Source organism: Balaenoptera borealis (assembly GCF_965194805.1).
Source record: "Balaenoptera borealis genome assembly, chromosome: 2".
NCBI lineage: Eukaryota > Metazoa > Chordata > Mammalia > Artiodactyla > Balaenopteridae > Balaenoptera > Balaenoptera borealis.
Genome location: NC_138867.1, coordinates 68064102 through 68080081, shown reverse-complemented (window position 1 = coordinate 68080081; position 15980 = coordinate 68064102). Strand labels below are relative to the sequence as shown.

Below are 15980 nucleotides of genomic sequence, written 5' to 3'. Positions count from 1 at the left end.
CAGATCTTCACATATGAAGTGGTTAGTTTATAGGGGAGGAGAGTTGGAAAATTTTTTAGACTACCCTTACTAAGTCAATGATATAATATTGTAATAGCATAGTTTCCCTTAACCTTGGAAATTATCATTTGTTTGAAGACACGCAGTTTAAAATTCTAGAGGAGCCATAACTTACTGAATAATATATCAGAAAAAAAATTATTCTATACACTCTTATCCTCTATTAACCCAAATGGTTTTAGTCTGGTTTTCTTTCTTTGTCTTTGATCACTAAGATAAATTAAGTATTTTTCCTCTTACACACAAAAAAACCCAAAGGATCCTAAAATTTAGATGCATGACAATGACATTGTTATAATGCCTTCCTCAATTAGCAGGTGTGTATATTCCTATCAGGACATGGGTCCAAAACATAGAGGCAGTGGTTCTGCTAAAAGCAAATAGGGACAGATTATTTATCTGTACTCTCATAACTTCCCAATGATTGTAAATAATGTGCAATTCACACTTAACAGACGAGTTTTTATTTTTTAAAAAGCCAAATATCCACACTGATTCACCTAATTTTTACTACTCATGAATTCATCACATATGTAATTAAGGACTATGTGTAAAGCAGCATCTTCTAGGAGGCTATTCTGAAAGGAGAATTTCAGAAGCAGTCTGTTTTTTTCAATCTTACCTAAAAATAATGTGACATACATATCATCTATTAAAAGGCAACTCTTTTGGATTGATGTTTTCTTAAGCGTTATCCTACACTGGGAAATATTTCTTATACTTTAAAACTCCCATAGTGCATAGGTTACATTACAAAGTCCCAGATTTAGTTTTGCCTGTGTGTTTCGGGGGAGGCGGGAAGGGTACGACAACGCTTGTTCATGACCACAGAAGCTGAAACTGTCACTCTTAAACAATCTCACTAAAAATCTCTTCTCTTTATGCTATATAGGTAATGTTTTCAACACTTCTGACATATAGCCCTCAAGCCTTAAGAAACTGTCAACATTTCAGCACTTCTGGCTGGCAAGCTGTATCTTGACTTTGGGGGCAAACTGTGTGTACAGAACTGTCTCGCCAATGTTCTAAGACCTTCTTCTAGATTTTAAGATCTGTTATCATTCCACCAAATGTGTCCCCTATTTCAGAGGTATTGGGAGTTGTGAAGTTTCTAAAGTAGAGAACAGAATAGGTCAGCTGAAGAAACAACCACACGGTCATCTCTGAAATTTGGATAGAAAACTGTTTAGACAACAATGCTGCTGTGAATGAAGAAAACATTTGTTCTTAGGCAACCTGAAAAGAGGAAAAAAAAACCTTTCAGTGTCCTGGCAAGAAATCACAAGAGCACAGCTGCATCTGGTAAACAGGCTGGGATAGCTGTTTCTCAGCAAATAATGTGGATGAAAGTTAAACTTGCTTTAAGATAAAATAGAATATACCTGACAGGTGGTACCAGAAATGGGAAAAAAATTAAAACTTTTCCTTTTTAATATTCTTTTAAAGAGAAGAAAAAGGTAATTGGTCCCAAACTCCCTTCCAAGGATGTTACTGCTGAATCTATCAGATTCACATATAAATAAAATGCTTATATTTAAAAGTTACTTTAGAAGAGTGAAGATACTGAGAAAAACCTGGGCTTTCCAAGGCCACTTAGGTTCATTTTGCCCACTGTCTAATTTACTAGCTCTGTGACCTTGAACACATCACTTTTCCTTCCTGAGCCTCAATTTCTGGCCCACTTAACCCACAGAAATACTGCTGTCAACCAAAGGAAATGGTGTACCCTGGAGGCATATGGTAAATTAAAAAGTATCCAACAAATACTATCTCTTTTTATTCCCTGCCAAGAATTATGCTGGGTTAGGAAGATCAGAGACATTGTTTTATTCAGAGCTCTATCTCCAGTGTCCAGAACAGTGCCTGGAAGACAGTAGGTTCTCAATAAACACTTGTTGAACAAATGATTTTTTGAATCACTCCTTGTACTTGGAACTAAGCGAAGCCAGAATCGTTTTTATCAGTAAGATATATGAATGTCTCAAGTATCTCACCCTTTTGTTTTCTTCAACAAATAGCATCTTTCTTACTGTTTTTCTTAAAGAAGAGGATCTTGGCTGGTCAGTTATCATATTTACCTTTTAAAATTCTGAAACAGACCCATCCTATGCAATAAAGAAAAAGAAAAAAAAAACCCTAAAAAACCCAAGCATCACCCATCCCCTTCCACTGGCAATTCAATGCATGCTCCTTTTAGTTTTGCTTTAATTGTGGTGCCATCCAGATTAATTCTGAAAAGCTGAATGTGAGGCCAGACCCAATGTGCCTGAGTTATCAGACACTCATTTTCATTTTGTCTGGTGGAATGGAAGTTTGGCATTAAGAGCTTTTGTCAAAGCCAAACCACCGTATGACTTTAAGTAGAGGAAATCGATGGTCCAAAACTGAGTGTGCTGAGTATGCAATCTGTTTCTGATTGATGGGTTCAGAAATGTTACCATTAACCACCCAAAATACACTCTCATGTTGGCCATAAAATGCAAATGACAGGGATCACGCGATTCAAGCCATCATGAATTTAAGCCTTTCTTTCATTCAGAAAAAGTAGATGTTTCTTCAGCAGGAAAGAAACCTGGTTCACAATATCTTTTCTGTAGTATTTGCCAAGCCAAGGCGAACGTATTCGCACAACTGTATTAACTCATTCTCCAGAGATGATTGACTATGAACAATAAGTCCATTGAGTCTCACGTGCTTAGGGGGAGAAAATAAAGGCAACTAACACTGAATTCAATACTCCTTGGTACAAGCCACACACATGGATTAAGATCAATGCCTAGTTTGTCCCCAGGAAGAATACATACAACAACATTCCTTTAGGTGGACAGATGTCCTTAAATTCAGCTCAGTGTGCCTGTCTGCAATTCCATTCTATCAGTAAAACAACAATGATCAAATCAACACTGTTGTTCATATGTTGTGAGCTACGAACACATCAGGAAACCTAATGTATTTAGGCAACCTCTGAATTTCCTCTGCAAAAAAGAATTTGCAGCATGGCCAAAATTGCTCAAAAAAAAAAAGGGGGCTGTCTAGAACTAACAGTTGAAGTATCAACCTGTTCATCATACAAATGTTGCAAGAGCTCTTACCTTGCTCGCAAAGTGCACCAACATAGCTTGGAAGGCAGAGACACCTGAAGGTATTAAACCCATCGACACACGTGGCTCCATTGCGACAAGGATTAGAGTGACATTCATCAAAATCTGAAATAAAATCGTAAAAGGCCACAAAAGTACTTTCAAAACAGGTCAAAGGATCTTATTTAGTGTAAGATTGCCAGGTGAAATACAGGATAGCCAGTTAAATTTTAATTTCAGATTAAAAAAAGGAGAAACTTTAGTATGTCACATGCTATATTTAGGGCATACTTATACTAAAAAAAATTATCTTTTTTTATCCGAAATGCAAATTTAACTGATCTTCTAATATTTTTATTTGCTAAATGTGGCAACCCAAAGAAAATTTCAAATATATTCAGAGTAGGGTCATTATCTCCACTGCTTTTAGATGAGTCACATGAGTCCTAAAACCAAAAAAGAATCCCCCTAGCCTTCCCACCCCCTATCCCAGCTCACACTCTGATGACCTCACATGTGAAACACTGAAAATACTTAACTGAGCATAGCCTCTGGGCTCTTCCCTCTCCAATATATCCTTCACTCTGCTGATTGTCATCTTCTTTAGACACAATCAAGATAATTTTACTCATTGGCTTCTAAACATTCCAAGGGCCCCAATTATCCAGGGCAGTGGTCCTCAAAGTGTGGCCCCTGGACCAGCAGTATTGGCATCACCTGAGATTAGAAATGCATGTTCCCAGGCCCACCCCAGACCTACTGAATCCGATATTGTGGAGGATGGGAACAACAAACTGTAGTTTACCAAGCCCTATAAGGGATTCTCACGCATGCTAAAGTCTCAGAATCACTCGACTAGAGTATGAAGTAAACCTCTTCAGTACATTGGATCCAGGACCTTCTTAGACCTATCTAGATCCAACCAGCTTTCCAATATTCTTTCCCAATGTTTCTCTCTCACAAACCCCTAAGTAGGCATCCTGAATACTCGTAGCCCCTCGGATGCATTCTGCAGTTTGTGGTCTCTGTGCTTTTGTTTGCTGTGTTGAGTCTCCCTCTCCCACTTATCAAAATCTTCCCCAACTTTTATCTATATCAAATGCAACCTTTCTAACATAGACCTCTATGATCTCTTGTGATGAAATGAATGCCTTTATTCCATAGCATTTTGTAATTCCACTAAAAATTTAATTCATGTTTATATGAAGTATTAAAAATGAATATACAAAGTAAATTAAATTTCTAAGAGGTATATACTGTATTCTTCCCTAAAGAAATGGCCTTAGGGAAAATATTATATAATAATGATGGCAAATACTTTTATAGTGTTCGCTAAGTGCCCGCCACTGATCTAACAGCTTCACATATAATAACTCATTATTTTTAACTGATTGTAATGTGAAAAAGAATGGGGGCCACAGAAATGTTTTTATACATATATATGTAAATTTGATATTTAAAATATAATTACTTCTTAAATGTTATCTATTGCGATCTCTATATCCTCACTGATTAGCACACAAATAGAGCTTACTAGCTCTGTTGACTTTTGTTTTTTTTTAAAGATAAGTATTCTTTTAACATGAATGCTGGGGGTTTTATCTCAATATTGCTGGGTAATCTAAAGTGTAATCCATGGGCCTTCCTTACTCCATCATTATGAGTAAACCATTATGGTGCTGCTAAAAGGAGCACCTAGTCAGTAGATCCCATCATTTCTCTCCTAGAGTCAACATCTATATTCAGCCAAATCAAAACTGGGGTCCTTTTTAAAAATTTTTTTAAGGAAAAGGAAACTTAAATAAGAATGGGAGTAAAAGGAACTGATTTAGTAAAGAGACAGTGATATTCTTTGGAACCCAAAAGAGAGGAGGAAGACACCAATGTCACAAGCCCTTGAGGCTGGTCTCTAGGGACAGCCAGAGAAGGAGCTTTCCCATTCCACATCAGAGCAACAAGTTATCTCAAAACATAAAAACTCCCTATTTTTTAAAAGAGCTTTCTTAAAAAATTTGTATTGAAATTGATAATTTATTGATGTGCAGATGTGGGGACAGATTAAAATTTTTTGTCAATACTTAACGCAACTTTACATTTGTAAAGCCTCTGTGTAAAAAACACACAAAGACACAGCTGATCCCAGTAAGCTTCACTGAGTCTTGGGTATATCAACAAAATTCAGTAAATATCTATCCCTCTTTCCCACACCCTACTTAACTTACTCTATGATTTTAATTTCACTTAACATGTAATTCATCTACACATAGGTTTCTCCAAAATCCTCTGATTGATTCAAGCAATATAAATTCTCCCCCAGTACATCTTCTGGAAAAGCACTACAGTCTTTCACGTGAGAACATCTTACCAAGTTCACACTGGTCTCCACTGTATCCTGGCACACAGGTGCACACATAGGAAGTTTCAGTAGGATAACAGGTGCCCCCGTTAAGGCACGGGTTTGTTTTGCAACGATCAGGTCCTACCATGTTCAGGAAAGAAAGAAAAGCAATTAGGCTCATCTCTAAGTTTCAACATATTTTAGCATAAAATGCCACTTCTTGCTACCATAACATAAGCTTTACCATAGCAATTTAGAGATACTACACATTAAAAATTAACATTAACTTTTCTCTCTGGAGTGTTTCTTGGCATTATAACTAATTATTACAAATTGCATCTATTCATTTCTGGGATTCAATCATCATTATTTTAAACAATATTTTGTATGGTATCTGGCAACTAATACATTCTACTGCAGATTTAGTTGGCATGATAATGGCAATTGATTTTAGTCAAAATGATTACACGTATGTGCACAGTGAATGGAAAATGTATTCTTTTAAACGAGGTTAGTTCATGTGAAATGGCTGGATACACAGAACATGCATTCTTTTTAGCATTGGCTTGTTACCATCATTTGAATTATTATTGCCTTTTACCACTTAATGCTCAGAAACTTTTTCTTCGAAAGTGTGCACTGAAGTCTCTTCTGCTACATTAATATGCTTTTTCCAAAAACACGTTCCAAATGTACTCCTTTAAACTATACTTGAAGAAAAGCAACACATGGATTAAACTCTACTGTATAAAAACAAACCCAAATACAAAAACCTCACCTTAAATGAAACCCCAAATGTTTATTACAATTTTCTTATTAAAACACAAAATTGACACTCCTAGCGGATCAATATAAAGGCCAGAGATACAAATTTATGAGGAGAAAGCAGTTTAATACGTATTTTCTAAATGCAAGTACTTTTACACTATGTATTATTCTGTAATATATTATTATTATTCTGTAATATATATATTATTACATATGTTATTCTGTAATATATATATTATATTATTCTGTAATATTGCATGGATAACTTTATTTACATTAATAGCTTATATATATTATTTGAATACTTTTCCAGAATTGCTTGTTTCAAATGTTTAAGAATCCAAATGAGAGTTAAATGTTTTACAAAAGAATTGAAATAAATAGGTCATATATGGAATAAAAACCATATTGTCAAAAATTGAAGTCCTGAAAGTCTGAAATAATGTACGCGAAGAAAAGATGTCTACTTATGAAACATGAATATTTGGATAAACAGGTACTGCTATAGAAGATAACTGAGCCTTTCCCACCCAGGAAAGTCAAACTCACACTTTCTGAGTGTTAAGAAAATTCTGGACTACTAGAAAGACTTGATAGATACACATTCGCGTGTGTGGGTTCAACATGATAATTAGGTTAACTCAGATGGTTGCAACTATTTCTTCAAAAGCGACCCCAATTTTGCTAAGACTCTCCTATCGTTCTAAAGATATTTAAAATCACCCTAGCCATTTTAGCCTTCTGCTTTTGAAAGCACACTGCCTAGATGACAAGGCTATGGTCAACAGCACATCTACATGCTGCTCTTAGTGCAAAATCAAAATGACATTTAAGTGAAAGGGCTTGGTAAAGTGCGACGTGCCACACAAATGTGAAGTACAGCATTATTCCCACCACAGACACGAGAAACCATGCGAGAGTATGGGACAAGGACTTGACAAGGAAGGGGGCTGTGAACTTAAAGTAGTTTAGATTAGAATAGTTCTGTTTTTGTGCATTTTATTCTCCCCTAAACACTTTGTAGTCATCTCTGAAAGCTGAAACTGCAACAGATAGACCAGGCAATCCAACAGGAGCTACTGTTTACTGAATTAGCCTAAAGTGACAATGTGTTTTGCAATGAAGATGCAAGCTCTGATTCTAGGTAAACATTGTGGACTGGATAATTGGTACACATTTCTCATTCATTTGTCAAATCCAACTCTCTCTCTATATATAGTTATTACCAGTGATTTCTATATCATATTTTCTCTAACCTGAAGTATATTTCAACTAAATTACAAAAGAATAAATATTGGCCAGATTACTAGGTTATCATTTACAGATTAAGTAAAGAGTGACAACAAAAAAATCCATCAGCCACCTTTGATCAATTTTATTCACGAAATACTTCAAGTCATTTATGAAAGTTACACTTTATGACTATTTCACTCTATCTGAAGCACAACAAACTGAAGCATTGGTAGCGCAAAAGATAAGTTTGAGACGATCAGAAGAATAATTCTAAGTACAGCCATGCTGTAAAACATATTCATGAAAATATTTTCATATATTTGATATCATATAAATATGATATCAAAATATCATATTTTCAACCAACACAGTCCTAGAAGTACTGATTTCTTTTTCTTTTTCTAGGTAGCAACTAGGTGGTGATAGCTACTTGTGGTTTCCACTGACATTGTTATTTCCATTGTTCTTGGAAAACACCATTAAAGTGAACTTTTCAACATTATCAAGCTAGATTAAAAGGAAAGTAAATTCTACGCAGTAAACAGTCCAAGATTTCTGACTTACATATCATTAAATATCAATTATTCATTTTTATACTCTATTAGTAGGAAACCACCAAAGACTAGTAGAAAAAACCACCTCCTTTGGAGTGGGGCTGATTTGGGTTCAAATCCCACTTTTGCCACGATGTGTGTGGTTACAACCCCGGGCAAATTACAGAACTTCTCTGAACCTCCACGTCCTACCCTTCTAAATGGGGATAATAACGTGTGCATTGTAGCCTTTTTGTGAAGCTTAAATGACACAGTCTATATGAACCAGCATCAAATTCGTGCTTTCTGTCCATTCAGTAAAAAAACAGAAATCTTCTCTCAACAGGCAGAGCTTGAATATATACTGGATGAATTCTCCTTATGGCTAGGCATTGTGTTAAAAGCATTATGTAGACTATCTGGAGTAAGGGAATTACACAAAAGTATGAACTGATAACCAATATTGCATGAACTATGTGAAGTGTTTATTAAAGTTATTTACTATTCTCATTTTTAAAGACCTGACAGATCTTGATATTGCCATAATTGCACCCATTCATGAGAGATATTTTAAAAATAAGATGTTTTTCCTGTTTTTAAAACTAAGATGTATAACTATGGGACATAAGACAAAGCAATACTTTAGTTGTGGGTAAAACCAAATTGAATTTTTATACCATTAACAATTTCAATTTTTCCATGTTGCAATTGTGTGTTGTTTCTTACACCCAGAAAAATACAAAGCATATCTTTAAAGCCCCCAAATAGTCTATACTTACTTTCTTTGTATCTCATTATGGAATCAATACTATGGCCTGTCCTGCTGTTATATGAACAATACAAAAACCTTCACTGATTTTAACATCACAACAAAAATTATATACACATCTATGTTAGGACCAAGGGACTGTTTCCAAGCTTGGAAACAGATTTATCAGTGTTGTGCCCTTACCTGGTAAATAGATTGCTGTGCCTTCCACTGACTCTTCATTAATGCCAATCAGGAAACTGGTTTCATTAGAAGTTTCCAGAAGGGAAAATGATGGTGTTGCAAGCTCAGTGTTTAACTCTGCGGTGCTTAGTGTTGCCTGATTATTAGAATCAAGAATCCTCACCGATACTTGCTGTTCTGGTGCTGCTACTGTGGCATCCTCCCCTCTGATCAAAGCTGCTTGTGTTTCAGGGTTTATTTCCAGAGGAGAAGGGACGGTGGGCCTCTCAGAAGTCTGTGGGCTGGCCTGAGGCACCACACCTGCCTCGACCCCATAAATCACAGAAGCAGAAGTAGAATGTGGCCACAGTGTAGCACCTTCTAACTTCATTTCACTTGCAGCTGTGACAACAGTCCCAGCCTCAGGTGTTTCAATACTGGGAAATATCTTGACTGTGTCTCCAGAAAGTTGAACACTGGTTTTGTTTTGAGAGTCCTGGAAAATCTCAGTTTCTTCTTGAGCAATTAGTTCTGTGGCAGAAGCCTCCATTTGTTCTAATAATTTAGGTTTACTTCCATCTTCTGAAGGCTCTGTGTCAGGAGATATGGATGGAGGCTCAGTTATGTGAAAGTCCTCTTCACTTGAGGGTTTGAAAGTCACTTCAATATTTGCAAGTTTTCCTGGGGGTATTGGGGACGTGCTGGCATCTGTACTTGGCAGAGCTCTTGGCTGGGGGTCCTCTGAGTGCTCAGAGGCCCCGCTGCCTAAGTGGACACTGAGTGGAGGAGATGATGGTGTCTGAGACAACAGCTTTGCAACAGCTAAAACTGTTGATGTATCCGTGGAAGCTGGGGGATTGGATCCTTCCATCACATCAGGTGCCTCTGTTAAACTCTGAGCCGTAAGGTAGGTAGTACCAATACTTACGTAGGGGGTAGGATCTATCAGTGCCTCCTCAGCCCCGGAAGAGAATTCTGGTTGAAGAGAGGGACCTACATGTTTCTTTTCTTCATCCTCATTCTGTGTCCTTTCCAAATGGCCCAATGTTGATATTATTTCACTTTGGTCTGCAATAGCTTGACTGTCAGACAAGGTGCTTGATTCAAAGATGTCATCCAGGGTTTTTGCTTCAATTTTTGGTTCTTCAATCTCTGGATTAACTGTGGCAGACTTACTAGGAATGGGCAGGGATGTTGCTGTGGGAAGCAAAACATCTAATTCTGTTTCTGGGCTAGGGATGGGTATCCCAGGTGTGAAGATAAAGCCCGTGTGATCTAACTGACTTCTGTTTTCAGGAGGCATCGATTCGTTATGTGTTGCCTGAGTATAATTAGCCAGAAGAGTATCACCAGAGGCCTCAAAGTTTTCCTCGGTTGAAGAGAGGTTAACAGCTGCCTCATACTTCTCTAGAACTTGAGTGCTGTCTTCATTACTGCCAGGTGGTCCTGAGGGTACCTCTGTATCTAAGTCCGTTTGCATTCCAAGGATGTCTTCATATATAGGTTTAGTGTGATCAATATCTATGATAGTATTTTTATCTGATGTCAGCTCAGGTAGAATTTCAAGGATGGTACTCTCTGTGATTGTCAATATTAAATCCTTGTCCTCTTTATCCAGATCTATAATAATATTTTCAGTGGCTTTTCTTCTGTCAGGTTTTAATGTGGAATCCTCGAATCCCCCAAAGTGGTCTTGGAAACTGTCTGCAGCACCTTCTGTGGACGTTTCATATGACACTGTACTTGACAGTGTGCTAGTTGGACGAGGGGAGCTTTCATTCTGCTCTGAATCTAGAGGCAGCGCCACTGAAACTGTTGGGAATCCATCAAGAGTAACAGCTTCAGCACTTGGAGCCTCAGGATGTTTTTCCAGGGATCTATCAGGAACAAATGTGGTGCTGCCTTGCCTAGTTGCCTGAGTAGTTCCAGAAGTGTGGACTAAATCAACCACATCCAATTCCCCAGATCCTTCTCCAGAATGTTCATAAAACCAGTCAGATGGTTTTGGTGTTGATGTAACAAATCCTTTGGCCGTTTCAGGACCATAAGTTCTAGTCAGAAAATCAGTGGAAGGGGTTGCTGTTTCTTTAGTTTCTGCTGTTGAAGTGTTCTCGTTAGAGACTTGATCAGTCATAGTCTGTGGTCTCCTAGTCTGGATTTCTTCTGCCCAACTGTGTGTCTGATTTTGAGGATGTTCTGTGTCTGTAGAGAAAGTGAGAGTTGCCGTGAAGGGTCCTTCTGTTGTGGTGTCACTTAAAATTTCTAGTAAGGCTGTGCTGGGTGCTGTCTCACTGGCTTCGAAGATGCTGTCTATTTTGGAAATGAGTGGTCTGATTTCATTTGCCACATTTCCCATTCCCTCATCGTCTCCAGTTGTGTCATTTAAGATGCTGGTTGCTAAACTTTGCACTTGAGAAGTCTGGGGATATAATGTGCTAATGACTTGTTCTATTTCAGTAAAGTTCACGGATCCTGTAGTGGGCGGAACTTCTCCTGATCCCAGTCCAGAGAATAAAAGATCCGTATCTGACTCTTCAATTGTTGGTCTCATAAGTTTGGGAAAGGGTTTTATACTTTCTTTCTCTTTGATTGTTGAACCTGTAATTACACTTTCAGCTGGTATTGATTCGGTCACTGAGGCAGTAGCTAAGAAAATATGGGATCTTTCGGTAACTTCAGGGAGAGTAGTATACGACTCTAAGCTCTCTGAATCTAGGTTTGGAGTAGACACGTCAACTGAGGAAATGCCTTCCCCCTCCATGTTCTTATTGTTACTGTAAGTTTTCTTTGTTGTTAGTGTAGAATAATCTGTGGTTCGGAGTCCAGTTTCAGGAAATGTTTGGGAATCGAAAGTTGTTTGTTCTGGTGCAATAGAGCTTTGAGGGGGTTCAGAAGATTTTTGTTCTTGAATCTTTTCCTCTGACACTATTTCACTTTCAATTCCTTGCCTTACAGGGTTGACTTCTTTCCTGGGCCATAATTTGTCCGGCTCCATAGTTGGAGGAAAGTCCATTGAAACTGTGCCATTGACCTTCACTTCCTCCTTTTCCTTTGAAGCTTTAGTACTTTCAGCTTCTGCTGTTGGCACGATGGTGGATCTTTTATCAGTTTCATTGATAGCACCTTCTTCACCCAATCTTTGGTCAATAAATGGGGAATCTGTCCCAGAGACTTTTCCCTCAGCCCTGGGAAACACTTGGTCAACAGAGCTGCTTACTGAGACCAATTGCTCACCTGAGCCCTCAGCTGAGGCTGTGAACTCTTCCCAAGGGAAGGCTGAAGTGCTGACCAAGGTGCTACCAGGCTCTTCTGAGTCAGCTGTGTGATTACTGTGGTCTGAAGTAGGTATTACAGATGGTGACATCTGGGTATCCTTAAATGCTGCATCCCCAGAGCCTTCCGTCATTACTGTTTCTTCTTTTGTTATGGGATGAGATACTGTTGAGTATTCTCTGAAGTCACCACTGAAATCTTCCTCCAAAGGAAAATCTGTAGAAAAGCCTTTTATTTCTGCCCCAGGAGTTGGCTCTCCTGAGATCTCTGAAATCATGTTTTCCTTGAATGTTTGGCTTTTAATTTCAGCAACCTCTCTGTCCATTACAGTACTCAAAACTAGTCCAGTTGGCTCAAAAGGGAATACAATTTCCACGTGTGGAGACAAAGTGCCAGATGCTTCCTTTCTGGCTTGAATTTCAGGCTCTAAATTTAATGCAAATGAAGAAACAGTGGTGGTTTCTGGGTCAGCAGCAGCTTCTCCAGAACCCTGCTCCATAAAGACAGAGACGGGGCTACCTGGGACAGTGGGCGGCACTTCCCGAACCCCAGGTTGACTGCTAAGGCTGGGCTCAGCAGTCTGTGCCCCCAGATGGTCTAAAACATTAGTTTCTGTAAAGACAAGAGTAGAATTTGCTGTTTCCGTTTCAGACTCTGTGGGTGTCATCCAGGACATAAAACTCTTCCTGGTAGCAGATACTGAATCACTAGATGTAGCTTCATTTGAGCTTTCTAATTCAGAGGGTAAAGTTAATTGATCTGATCTCTGTGTGGGCGCATGTACCTCAGCTGTAGAAGCCGTACCTGTAGTTCCCTTCTCCTCATCTTTCCTTGTCTTTCCCTCAAGAGATGTACTGAAAGGCCACTCAGAAGTGTCTGTCTCCCTTGCAAATTTGGTAGGCACTACTGCAGAAGATTGTTCAGAAACCGAATATACGGTGGTTGCAGGAACATCCAAAAGGCTCTCTGTGATCATTATCTTGCTAGTGTCTAAAGTAACGAGAGAATCTGTAGTATTTTTCTGTGATAAATCAGTTACCATGGCAAACATTTGATCTTTATCTTCTTCTGCTTCCCCAGAGCCTTCTGGAATCGGAATTGAAGGACTTCCTGAGAACTCTACAATTTGTCTAGGGGTTACTTCCACCCAGCTTTCTACTGTGGACAATGGCTCATCAGGCCGTGGAGTCCCTGTTAAGGTAAATGATACATCCTCTGAAACATGCGCTGATACAGAACTTGCAACTATACTTGGAGTATATGTGGTAGAAGTACTTTTTTCTGCCTCTTCACCAAATGTTCCTTCTGTAGCCCTTGAAAAGACCATTTTTTGAGATTCTTGGTCAATGGCAGCATCTCCTGAAGACTCTTCAGGAAACAGAGGTACCGATTCAGTACGTTCATATACCAGATTATCAAGGTCAGGACTTTTCTCTGTGATTGATTCTGGCCCCTCTGTGGCTTCTCCCTCACGGCCTGGGGCTGCGGTGAAAATATCAGGCTCGCCACTTGAAAAATGCTCTGGTGCTTCAGGGTAAATCTCAGGTCTCCATGTAATTTCAAGGGATTCAGTTGTTTCTTTAGACTCATTAGGTCGCATGGCAGTAGGCATTCCAGTTTTGGTGATTACAAACTGATGACTATCACTTTCACTGCTGTCTGAAAAATTTTGAGAAGGTGCAACACTTTCGAACTGGCCACGCCTAGCTTCTGCCGCTTCTGGGTCCTTGGGCACAGTGGTAACCAGATGCTTTCCATTTATGTACTGCACAGATGGGGTGGTCGTGACGTCAGTGGCATTGGCACACTCCTCGTCTTCCCCTTCATCCTCTTCACTGTGGTATAGATCAATTTCAATTAGCTCAGGTAATATTTCAGCAATTAGATCATGCTCTGGATCTGTTTCTTCACTACAAGGCTCATCTTCTTTAGATTCTGAATCTATTGGATGACCAATTACACTCAAATCACTCATTCGACCTGAAAAAAACAAAGAGTTTTCACAATACTTAAATAGAAGATTTGGCAGTGTACGACAGAAGAAATCGATAGCAAGGCTGGCTGATCACACTCTCACACACAAAGAAGGATTCAAATCTTTTCACATTAAGAGCAATCACCCTTCTATATATGGTTCTCAGTCTTCGAATTTGCTCTTTGATATTAACAATGGGAAAAATAAATCCAATTTAAGATTGTAGCAACGGGCTATGAAAAGTCTTCAACATGTTTAACACAGCAACGTCCTTAAAATGGAACAAGGAATCACATACACACATTGTAATCATGAAATATAGGAATTGATCTTTGTGTGACCTGAAAAAAAGTTAAAAGTTAAGACCACTTCACCAGATCATACAGAAAAAGTAACTGATTGCTGTCCTTAATGTAGGAGGACGCTTAGACGCCCTGTATTCAATAAGGAAATGAGAAGCGAGTCCTTCTGGCCTTTTGTCATAATTTGTCCTAGAGAAGACTGTTTTTAGAAAAGCAAAAGAGAGATTTCTTTATAGCCCTTTCACAGTGTGATGACAACCCCACCCCAATGCAACAGTGAGACAAGACTTAGCTGCGTAGGCTGCAGGCACATCCCATACACGAGGGCAGGAAGCCCTGGAGGGAGAGGGGGTTCTCCATGCAGGGATGGCTCACTGAAAGCACCAGGAAAGAAGAGCCCTCCACACCTTTACACCTTTATCCTTCATGAGAGGTGACCTGGATTCAGTCAGTTATCCTTCTTTTTATTAACCTTTTCTCCAAAGGAAGTTCAGGAGTCACAGCCAAACATTAGAACTAGCATACTTTAAATAACACTTATCCTCAGAACATTTCCTAGATTGTAGATTGCCACAGGGTACCAACCACTAAGCCCAACTGCCTTTTCTGTCTCCAGATATCCACCAGCAAAGCTCCTTGTCCAAATGCCAGGAGGGAGGCCATTCTGCACCCTCACTTTTCATCAGAGAGGAGTTCAGTCACCCTAGGAGAGGGTCCTGTCACTGCAGCTGTCCTAGTCTCAGTGTCACGGCAGCGCAAAGAGGTACCTGCGGGTGTGCTAACCCAGGAAGAAGACAAAGAGAAGCACGGGGGATGGCCCCGTGTCTCCTCCTCTGGCCCCAGGAACACTGTCGCAGAGTTAACTTTCAGCCTAGCCCTGATCCACGCCACACACACTTAGGCTGAACCTGAGAACTTAGAGGGGGAATAATTACGACGGAGTCACCCCTGCCCCCCATCGGTAGGGAGATGGCTCCTGTTGTAAGTAGCTGCTCCCAGGATGCTCCTGGTGGGCCGGAAGTCAAGACTCGGCGCTCCCAAGGCAGGGGCCTGGGTTCCATCCCTGGTCAGGGAACTAGAGCCCACATGCCACGACGAAAGATGGGGCATGCCGCCGCAACAAAGACTGGGGGCAGACAAATTAATTAATTAATTAAAAAGCCACACCCTTCCACGCATGAAAGGATCAGTATCTAGCATTTACCGATGTCAAAAAAGAAAAATACTCTATTGAGAAGGTAGCAATATTGTTTATATTCTTTATGTCAACATAAATACATAAGAAGTATATGAACTACCAATAAAAACTTTACGGGGCTTCCCTGGTGGCGCAGTGGTTAAAAATCCGCCTGCCAATGCAGGGGACACAGGTTCGATCCCTGGTCCGGGAAGATCCCACATGCCACGGAGCAACTAAGCCTGTGCACCACAGCTACTGATCCTGAGATCTAGAGCCCGTGTGCCACAACTACTGAGCCCACGTGCCT

The 15980-nt window shown here is 39.5% G+C and overlaps 1 protein-coding gene across 2 annotated transcripts in view; it reads right to left on the bottom strand.

Moving 5' to 3' along the window:
- VCAN (versican) overlaps positions 1 to 15980 on the bottom strand; it is a 115554-nt gene that overhangs the window by 27659 nt on the left and 71915 nt on the right. For both annotated transcript variants that reach the window (XM_082374667.1, XM_082374668.1), the window contains 3 exons: positions 8965 to 14196; positions 5506 to 5619; positions 3153 to 3266 (listed from right to left, as the gene is read on the bottom strand). In XM_082374667.1, coding sequence (XP_082230793.1) covers positions 3153 to 3266; positions 5506 to 5619; positions 8965 to 14196 — 5460 coding nt within the window. The remainder of the gene's footprint in view (positions 1 to 3152; positions 3267 to 5505; positions 5620 to 8964; positions 14197 to 15980) is intronic.